This window comes from Nicotiana attenuata, unplaced genomic scaffold (assembly GCF_001879085.1).
Source record: "Nicotiana attenuata strain UT unplaced genomic scaffold, NIATTr2, whole genome shotgun sequence".
Classification (NCBI taxonomy): domain Eukaryota; kingdom Viridiplantae; phylum Streptophyta; class Magnoliopsida; order Solanales; family Solanaceae; genus Nicotiana; species Nicotiana attenuata.
In genome coordinates this window covers 682,261-692,628 of record NW_017670381.1, presented here as the reverse complement: position 1 = coordinate 692,628, position 10,368 = coordinate 682,261, and the positions used below count along the sequence as shown (strand labels likewise).

At 38.1% G+C, this 10,368-nt stretch overlaps 1 protein-coding gene across 2 annotated transcripts in view; it reads left to right on the top strand.

The window, feature by feature from the left end:
• The first annotated feature begins 3,974 nt into the window (after nucleotides 1-3,974).
• LOC109238643 (serine/threonine protein phosphatase 2A regulatory subunit B''beta-like) overlaps nucleotides 3,975-10,368 on the top strand; it is a 15,478-nt gene continuing 9,084 nt past the window's right edge. For both annotated transcript variants that reach the window (XM_019405128.1, XM_019405127.1), the window contains exons 1-3: nucleotides 3,975-4,456; nucleotides 9,741-9,983; nucleotides 10,075-10,180. In XM_019405128.1, the coding sequence (XP_019260673.1) occupies nucleotides 4,307-4,456; nucleotides 9,741-9,983; nucleotides 10,075-10,180 (499 nt within the window). In that variant the 5' untranslated portion in view covers nucleotides 3,975-4,306. The remainder of the gene's footprint in view (nucleotides 4,457-9,740; nucleotides 9,984-10,074; nucleotides 10,181-10,368) is intronic.

Sequence of the window (10,368 nt, the reverse complement as noted above, 5' to 3'; positions counted from 1 at the left end):
TCTAGCTATCATAAATCTTTCTCAAGCAATTATGATAATTTACTAGACGCACTTTCTCAAGTTACGTTAGCTAGATTCACAAAACAGTTCACTTAGATTGCATCCGAGGTATCGTTATCTCTAATCCTACCTCTAAACCTTCGGTTATGACTCTCGTCTATACTCTGGGAGTGATGTTGTTCATACAATCACCTAAATATGCACTCTCTCAAGCAGATACATACTAAATAGGGACGGATAATTAAGGGCCCTTTCAACTAACCACAATCAAAACATAGATGAACAAATAGAGATTAACAACCAATTCCAAATATATTAGTATAGCAACCAAGTCATCCCCAACGGGTTTCACCAAAACCTTAGGTTAAAGTATCTAGCTACTCATGACAATGGAAGATAAAACCAATAGATTATTCATAATGGAATGCAATAAAAATAGAAGAGAATAGAAAACTATGATGTTTTGGGTGATCTCTCACACTTGTTCTTCTTCCAAAAGTAATCTCAAAAACTAAGCCTCCCTATTGTGGGCGATTTTCTACATCTTATAAGGGTTTTACACCAAGTTTCCCCGAATTGATACTTTGGTCCCTGAACTTTCGCGTTCTGCCGCGGTCCTGCCGCGGTTACGCCAGGACCGCGGCCAGAATGACCTTCAAAATCTGCAGCAGTGTTCTGCCGCGGTCCTACCGCGGTTATGCCCGGACAGCGGCAGACCAACTTCAGTTCTGGCTTTGTCCCTTACCAACTTCAGTTCTGGCTTTGTCCCTTCGCTTGGTGCACTTTGTGGATATTGTATGATTGACCTCCTTTTCTTTGTAATTGATCCCAAAAGTACTCCACAAACTTCCTTTATTGGATATAGCCTGCAAAGCATAAAAAGCACTAATCAGAGCATTTGGTTATCACTTTTTACCGTAAAAGCTATACAAAAATATGGTTCTTTAGGGCCTAATTATAGTCTAATTTACCGATTATCACTTTTCCAAGTAATTGTCAAGACTCTACTAAGTATCTTTTCAATCATTTCTTCTCGAGGGATAATCTTGCCAAGAGATTTTAGGTTATTTTGTCAATATAGTGAACCTTGTGTACATCTCCTAAAAGGTTTCTCCATCCAAATAGCAAAGTTTTCATACTGAGAGTACAATAAAGTTTCACTTGATCTCTTCACTTGAGTTGTTCCTTCATGGGCCACTTGCAGTATGTCCCAAATTTTCTTGGCAGTGGAACAACCTTGGATTCTGCTATACTCATCTAGACCAAGTCCACAAACAAGCCATTTCTTGGCTTTGGCATTCTTTTCCCGCTTCTTAAATCAGCTCTTGTCTTTAGCACATATACTCCTTCGGCATTTTTTTTTTCAAAGTAGCAAGTGGACCATTAGTGACAATGTCTCATAACTCATAGTCCTCTCCCTGTATGTGATCTCTCATTCTTGACTTCTACCAAGAGTAGTATTGGCCATTAAAGAGTGGTGGCCTAGCAGTGGATTGCGTTTCCCAATTTTCAGATGGTGCATTAATCGTCTTGATCTTCTCCTAAGGTGTTAGTCTCTTCAAGAATAACCTGCTCCTATTCTAATTGATGTTTTATACTTTAATACCACACAATATGTGAGAGAGGGGAGGGGGGATTATTTGTGTGGTGTTCAATTTTTTGCGTGCACAGATTATAGAAGGACCCATATTTTCTACGTGTTCCTTACACTATAGTTGCAAAATAATAAATGTAGAAAGTATAGAACACAAGTATTTTTATGTGGAAAACACTCGGCTCAAAAGGTAAAAAAACCACGACCTACTTCCCAGTAGAATTTTTTCCAACACTTCACTAAATCATTGTGCCAAAAACAACGTTTACAAAACTCTTGTAAACCCAAGGATTACCTTTAACCCTCTGTGGCAACCAGCCTCAAGTTGTTGCGACAACTTCAAGTTAACTCTAACTTGAACAATACAACTCAAAATACATAATACAATTTCTTATAGAGAAAGCTGAAAGGTACAACTCAAAAGCCCTGCTATAGTTGAACTATAATAAAAGACATATACTCGGAACTGGTTCTTCTATCTGGTTCAAGTAGTTTAAGGTTCACACACTTGAAACACACGGAAACTGCTTGCAAAATGCCTTGCTATTTTGCTCTCAATTCCTGCTTAACTTCAGCGTTTGTGCATCACCTGTAAAATAGAACAAACTGATATTTATAGAGTCAGTAGAATAAGAAATAACTAGAGTTCTAATGCTTTACTCTTCCATGGTGGAAGAGTTCTAGTTATCTTCAACTTCCAACTCCTCCTTTATCTAGGATAGAGTTCTCTTCAAGTAAGTGGTTCTGCTCCTTATCAGTTATGCAACCTTTTCGTTCAGGAGATATCAAATATAACCACTTGTGCTAATCCTCTTCACGTGCATGACTTGTGCTTGAATCTGCCCGTGCCTATGTACACTGAGTATGGACCTGGTTCGTTGCATGAGTTTCTTTGTCAATCATCAAAACTTACTCAAGCCACATTGTTGTAACGGAAAAGGGCCTAAAATGCCCCTTTACTATATGAAATAGGACAGGCTAGCCCTCCATTAAAAGTTGGTCTCTATTCTGCCCTTGCCGTCAACAAATGGGCTCGTATATGCCCTCCATCACTAACAGAAGACTTATAAAGCCACGTGGAATATATGTGAGGGCAAGTTAGAACTAGTTCGAATTGTACAGGGGTATATACGAGTCAGTTATAATAGTCATTTCTCAAACACTTCACAACTCCATATCAGTTTACTTAGACCCCCATTTGACAACACCAAACTAATTATCGCAGAAAATAAACTAAGTCATAGACACAAACATTCAAATGAACGGCAATGACTTCATTAAATCCTAGTAGCTCAAAGGTGTCGAGTCATAACAAAAGACAACAAAAGACAATGTCGGAATGTTCTAGTAGCTTAAATGGGTCGAATAGGAGGTGTCATTACGGACTTACTGCCAATTATTTCATGGCATGGACACCTTTAAATGCTAGGAGAAGGTTTTTCAAGTGCCCGAAACATGAGGTAAGTAAATTTTTTGATGGGTTCTTTTAATTATTTTGATTTGCTTGTAATTTGTTTTATTTATTTTTGGTTTTTAGGATGAAAAATATTCCTAATGGGAATGGCAAGATGAAGAGCTTCCTCCTAGAGTTTCGAATCTCATATGCAGTTTAAAGAAGAAAAGGGAAGCTCTAATCCGTGATAGAAATGCTCTCCAAAGGAAAATTTGATCTTGAGAATGTTATGGTGCTCGTCGATCATGGAGGGATAGAAGCATTGGAATTGGAAAGAAATGTTCTGATGAAGAAAGTGACCGATTTAGAGTACTCAGTTGTGCTTGATGCTAAATTCCGGAAGAAGATGTGAATTTTCATGTGTGCGATATTGGGATGTCTTGTTATGTTCTTTCGATCAGTGCGAAATGATATGTAGTGTTAGTGTTATTGTGGCTTAATTGTTGTCTTTTATTATGTAATGAAGCTTTATGTTTTTATACAAGGATTTAATAAAGTCATTGCCGTTCATTTGTTGTGTCTATGACTGAGTTTATTTGCTGTGATAATTAGTTTGATGTTGTCAAATAGGTGTCTAAGTAAACTGATATGGAGTTTGAAAAATTACTATTATAACTGACTCATATATGCCCCTGTACAATTCGAACTAGGTCTAACTTGCCCTTACATATATTCCACCTGGCTTTATGAGTCTTCCGTTAGTGATGGAGGGCATATACGAGCCCATTTGTTGACGGCAAGGGCAGAATAGAGACCAACTTTTAACGGAGGGCTAACCTGTCCTATTTCATATATAAATGAACCGTCAGCGGGCTCGGACACCACGTTTGTATAAAAGAGAAGATAGAGAAGTTTATCACGTGCTATTCACGTGATCGATAGACAATTGGATTTTGGAGTCGCCTTTAGTTCGGGTTTCTCGTCTTTTGGTGCTTTCCTTTTTGTGGAGTGTGAGATTTCCAGGGAGAAAAAAGGTCCATATTATTATAATATCCCCATTACGTTACACTCTTCATCTTCTCGTTTTCCTTAGCTTCGAGGGTTTCGTTTCCTCTGTAAATTCTCCCCCCTCCGATCTCTCTCCGGTTCAATATTGGGTTTCGCGAACTTTCTGTTCCCTCCGATTCGTAAATCTACAAAAAGATCCGTTGCATTTTTAACCCTAGTTTCAAATTGCGTGTGATGCGAAGAGCAATTGTGCTTCTGAAGATCTTAAAGGATTTTGATTTAATTTGATTTGATTTGATTTGGTTTTCGCGATGGATGTGGATTTCAATGGTGACGTAGCGAGTTTGGATGCTGACCTATTGCAGCTACCTGAGGTGTCACCTTTGGCTATTAAAGCTAACCCTTATGTTGCCGAGAAGCTATTCGATCAATGGTTTTCGCTCCCTGACACTGCCGCTTTGGTAATTTCTTCCTTGCTCAAATTTCGCTACAATTTAATGTTTTGTGCTGTAGTAGGATTTACCTTTAGAAATTTCAATATGGATTAGCCCGGGCAGGTAGATTCATTGCCAATATGATGACACGCGTACAGTGTTGGAGTGTTTACTGTTTCATAAGTTAGGGCTCGTTTCAGTTTAGGCATTTTAATTTTTTTTTTTAAGCTTGGTGTAAAACTCTGCACTACTAATAAAGTACTTGGGTTCAAATATAAACTCTGCATAAGTATTAGTGTATTACCTTCAAAACTTGCACTGGATTTTCTTGAATAAGGCACTTATACTAGAATTTATATGCTATTTTATGTGGGTGAAATATGGTAAGAATAGCCGTATTTTCAGCGCTTGTATAAGAGCGCATTAAATGTCGCAAATGCCGTTATAACTAACTATTGAGTTTGCTATTGCCATCCTACATAATGATATCTGTATTATTATCCTAGCAGAGATGGTAATAATGAAAGGTGATTTCTTCCCATTTGGGAAAGCCTGGTGGTTAGAGTTCTCGGTGCTTATCCGGTATAATAGTCGAGGGGTGCGCAAGCTAGCCGGACACAAGGGTGGATGTAGTGTATATGTTATTGGTTCAGATGAACTCGGTAGTTTTAGCTTAGACCCTATATATGTGTTAAAAGTTTCACTAATTAATTACGATAATAGGTTACGACCTCAGTAAAACAAATGGGTTGTGGTAGAATCCCGAATTCAAACCCATAAAGTTCAAATCCTGGATTCACCTATGTCTGGACACCACCTTTACAAAAAATATTTGTAATTATTATTCACGACATGATAATCTTTGCCTTCTAATGTGTGTTGCTCGAATCCTTGAAAACAGTAGCCACACTTGTGACGGATCCTTCAAAAATGGGCATTTTGGAGGATCAAGCGACATAGCTTATAATTGCTACAAACCAAACAATCATTAGTTTATTATATTGGGCAGTCTTTTGGCACATCTTTTATCTTTCTTGAACCCATTTTTACGCAAAATGGGTCTCCTCCTGTACTGTGAAAATTGCATTAAGGTGACTGAAACCTGTGCTTTCTTGGGATGGTTTCAGCTTTCATAGTTAAATTTTATACCAAATTTTGTGGGTAACATCTTTTAGTTACTAGTTAAATGACTTGTCTAACCTTTGGGTACTGAAAAAGAATTGTCACTTCTTTTAGAATGTTATCTACAATTGTCTAGCTCTGCCTAGAAAATCGTGCTAGCAATGTATGAATTATATTCACAAACAGACACAGAGTAGTGGCCTCAAAGCTGGGGCTCCGCTAAGTTTGGCATTAGTCTTACTCCAAGAAAGGGATTGGACAGTTTGTCTTAGTATCAAGATAATTGAAAGTGATCACAAGTGGAATCTTCAGCCATTATAAATTTTTACTCTGGTTGATGATGCTGTAGTGACCAGAATGTTTCTTCTGTCCAAAAAAAAAAAAAAACATAATCCTCTATCCAAATTATGCAAAAAAGAGTAGTCTTCCAATAAGGTCAGAGCTGCTTCCTTATTATTTGCCCTCTCCAGCTAGTAACAGCTTTCTTCAAAGTCCTTGAATTGCTCATGTTTCTTCAAAGATATTAAGGATGAAGCTTCATAACTGCCAAGGTGGAGACTGGAGGGTAAGGCAGGAACAAATGGTTTATGGGCTTGGCAGACTTCTTGGACACTACTGCAAGTAGTTACCACATTTCCTGCAGGTTATGGATAGTCATCCAACCAAACATACCACTTTAGTGGAGTGCTGTCCTTGGAAAAAAAAAATTCCCCTATGAGAAACTTTTAGTGGAGCTTTACTTTTCCACTACATTTTTCTATCAGTACTTCTCCTCTACATTTTCTGAGGCCATGATACATTTGTTTTAGCCTTGAGAGCGTTTGCTTTAACCACAATCGCTCAAGGACTAAGAAACTAATCATTGTCCAAGGGTAACTTGCTAACACTTTGGAACTTGCATTTTTGATGATGTAAATCTGGTATTTCATTATCCTTCGATTAGCCATAGAATTTATTAGCTAATTTAGTGCTGAAACAATGGGAATAGGTAAAGCTTATCGGATGGGAAAAAAGTTAGGGAAAGTTTTGAGCTTCTAAAGGAAAAAGCAGGCAGTAAAGTTAGAAGTCTTAAAGGGACAAAAATTGTGCTATTACTGTAACTTGTTTACAACAAGAAATTTCAGAAAATCAAGAAGAAGAATACTGTATTTAAAAAGAAGAAGAATTTTCTATTATTTCCATCTTGAGATATCCAGGAATAATTGCCTAAGCACAACCTTACCTGACGACCATATATGTGAGCCTACAAGCTTTGCAAAAAGACTTTTTAAGGCTCTACCTAATTTGGTAGATGTTTGTGGTTGAGCTCATGCTCACTTTATACATACTTCTAAGTTCTAACACTAACTCGGTGTATGAATGATATATTTTAACATATAAAAAAAGAAAAAAAGGATAAAAAGGCAATGTCTGTCATGCATCGAGTCCATAGCCCTTGTGTTATATGTGCCTCATTGGCCACAATTGCTCACCAATTGGGTTGATCAAACTGCCAAAAATACTTATGTGCAGAATAAAACTATCATAATTTTACTACTCACACTAATTTTCAACAAACAGCAACTCTTCTTTATTCAAACTTCGGAATGGTTATACTCTGCCAGCATGGATAGAAGTAGGATAGAATATTCCCACCTGAAGAATGAAGTTGTAGTATTTAAATAGGATTGTGATTACGAAATGCAGATAACTCAAATATCTAGGTCAGTCTTCTAGGAAAATTACATTATTGATTAAGATGGAACACAAATGACACTGGATAACTGAAATGAAGGTGTCTTTATCAAAGAATTTCCTTATAAAAAAATTGAAATGAAGGTGTGCTAAGGAACATTGTGCGTAGGAATAGACATACCAAAAAGAAAGGCAAGTTCATAGAATGATTGTGAGACCAGTAAACTTATAATGGTGTGTGTGTGTTGGGTGTTAGAGTCTGATATATCCCCAAGATGAGTGTTGTACAACTGCAAATGTTGAAATGGTTTTGCCGCTATACAAGTTTAGAGATGATGATAAAGTATGCAAGTTACTTGCACATAGAGGATAAATAAAGATTGAGAAAGTCGGATGAGAGGGTTTCGTCGTATTTTGCTGCTTCGACTTCCAAATGCATCATGCTAAATGGTGCAATATTATATGATGGTTGAGGGTGCTAAAAGTTGGCAAGATAAGCCGCCAAATACTATAGTGTGTGTTGTAGAGATGCTGATTTTATATTAATATGTGGTCATAAGATTGCACAAGATTAGAAGTTATCATAGCCAATAAATGTTGCAAATAGTGCGCATAGAGGATGAAGCCGACAAAGATTGTTTAATTGTCTGAGGTGTTTTGGTCATGCTGTACATATGCCTCCAAATACATCAGTTGGCATATAGAGGAGAAAACCAACGAAGATCGTCTGGATTGTTTGGTTATGTCCTTGTTCAAGAACCATCTCCGGCGGGTGAGGGTTAGGGTAATAGGACATCCAGAAAGGATCCCATCCTCGGTTGCTATTGAAACGGCAGATCTGGAATTTAATATTCCATTCTGTCTGGAGATTACCACCAATCTCGCTCAAATTGTCAGAAAGATACATGCGGTATCTTCGCCGGCAAGGTGGCAGATGGGGCTGTTCCAAGGAGCTGTATAAAATAGACAGCCAACGCAACGAGCCAATGATGACATGTGACTGCGTGATAGCAAAGGTTGTGGGACATGTGTTTGGCCCAGCTCTTATGCAGATTTCTCTCTCTTAAGTGATACTCTCTCTCTATCATGGCACGCGTAGAGCTCTTAAAGCATGCAAATAATGCACAAACCTGCCGTAATTGAGACATCAAAGGTGACCAAGTTAGTTTTGTTCGAAGCATGCAAAGCTTTTGGGGTTAGTATTGCGGGATTTGAACATGAAATCCTCGACATCATATTGAGAATAGAGCAAGAGAGGCAACTATGGCTACAACAGCAAAATTCAGTCAGCATTCATGAAGAGAAACGAGAAGAAAAGGGGAAACGAGCTGATGTGTAAGATGAATTACGATGATGAGGAAAGGAGAGATAGGGGCAGGTCCTACAAAGCCTTTTCAGGATGAAAATAAAAATTCTAAGCTGGAATATACAGGGGTCTAAACAACACCAAGAAGAGCACACTGAAATATTTGGTTTGCAAGTGGAGAGCAGACATCCTTTGTCCATAGGAGTGAAATTGAAAATGGTCAGGAAAATTGGTATGACTAGTTGGGGGAACCGCTATGCTGACTGGGTTGAGCACAAAGCATGCGGCAGCAGATGGGGGTATTATTATTCCTTCGGATAAATGACAGTGGAATTGTTTTGGTATTCAGCCATGCATGCTGGAAAGCCTACAAGTTTTTTTTTTTTTTTTTGAGGATAAGGACCCACAAGATGACTTTAGGTGGTGCTTTGCAGGGGATTATGGTCCTCACACCAATCCGGAAAGGAATGAACTTTGGCATGAGCTTGCAGCAATCATGGGTTTATGGAATGATCATTGAGTCATTGGAGGAGATTTTAATATGTGCAGGGTCGAAATTGGGGCGGGGGGGGGGGGGTTCCATTCAAGTTTCAAGAATTAATAGATGTTTGATCATCAAGAAAATCTTCAAAATGATCCCTGCAAGCATTTTTTGGTGTGTATGGACAGAAAGAAATGACAGATGCTTTGATGGAATCTCAACTCCAAACTACTCCTTAAAGGCTAGATGTCTTTGCTTAGTTGGAGCAACCTGGCCTCTGTAAATAACACTGATTTTTTTTTTTTGTAATGGTAAAAACTTTAGATATAAAAAAAGGTGCACTATACAAGCTGTGGAGTCGCCAAAAGTTACAGAGAGACAAGGAAAACAAAAGATTCTAGATGTATGCCATCTTACAAATAGTCTAGGACATCAGAAGTAGCTTCTGCATCTTCAAAGCGTCCCTGGTTACACCAAATAACGCTGATATTTTAGCTCCCTGATATTAGCGTAGTCTCACAGAGTGGAATTAACACATCTTCTTTTGTACTTATTGCATCTTTTTGATGCCATTAATGAAACTTCTTACTTCATCCAAAAAAAAATCTTTTATGTATACCCTGTACCATTACAATCCTAAACCATGTTCTGTGCCTCTTATTCCTTTTCTTGTTTCATTATTTTTGTTCTCTGTAGATTGGTAATGATTTTTTTCCTTCTACATGCAGGTGAAATCTTTGCTTAAGAATGCCAAAGGTGGTGGTCCATTAAATGTGTCTGGTACATCTTCTGGCTCAAATGCCGCTGCAACTAATTCTTTGCCGTCCATGTTTCCTGCTGGAAGTACACCTCCACTTTCTCCAAGAAGTTCATCTGGTTCACCTCGAATCTCAAAGCACAGGGCTGGACTCTCTTCATTGGGGTCTCCTCTGAAATTAGTGAATGAGCCAGCGAAAGAACAGATACCACAGGTATGGAATACCTAATTCTGAGTGGTGCTTTTATTTGCAGACTAATGAGATAGTAGTCATGATGTTTTCTCCAAAATGCTTATGATGGCAGTTTTACTTTCAAAATGGTCGTCCACCTCCAAATGAATTGAAGGAACGGTGCTTGTTTAGGATAAACCAATTTTTTTATGGTCACACAGATGGACTACAAATGAACGGTAAGTTTGTCTTTATGAATTGCTTTCTCTGAAGACTTTGAGATGATTATGGATTTGTTAATGTCCTTTCGGTTTGAGACTGAAAAACTTCTTGTTCTAGATTATGTTTTTGGGAGTGGACTTCTTGTTCTAGATTAAATCCACTCTAAACATTTTTTTGGTGTGTGTGTGTGTGTGGGGGGGGGGGG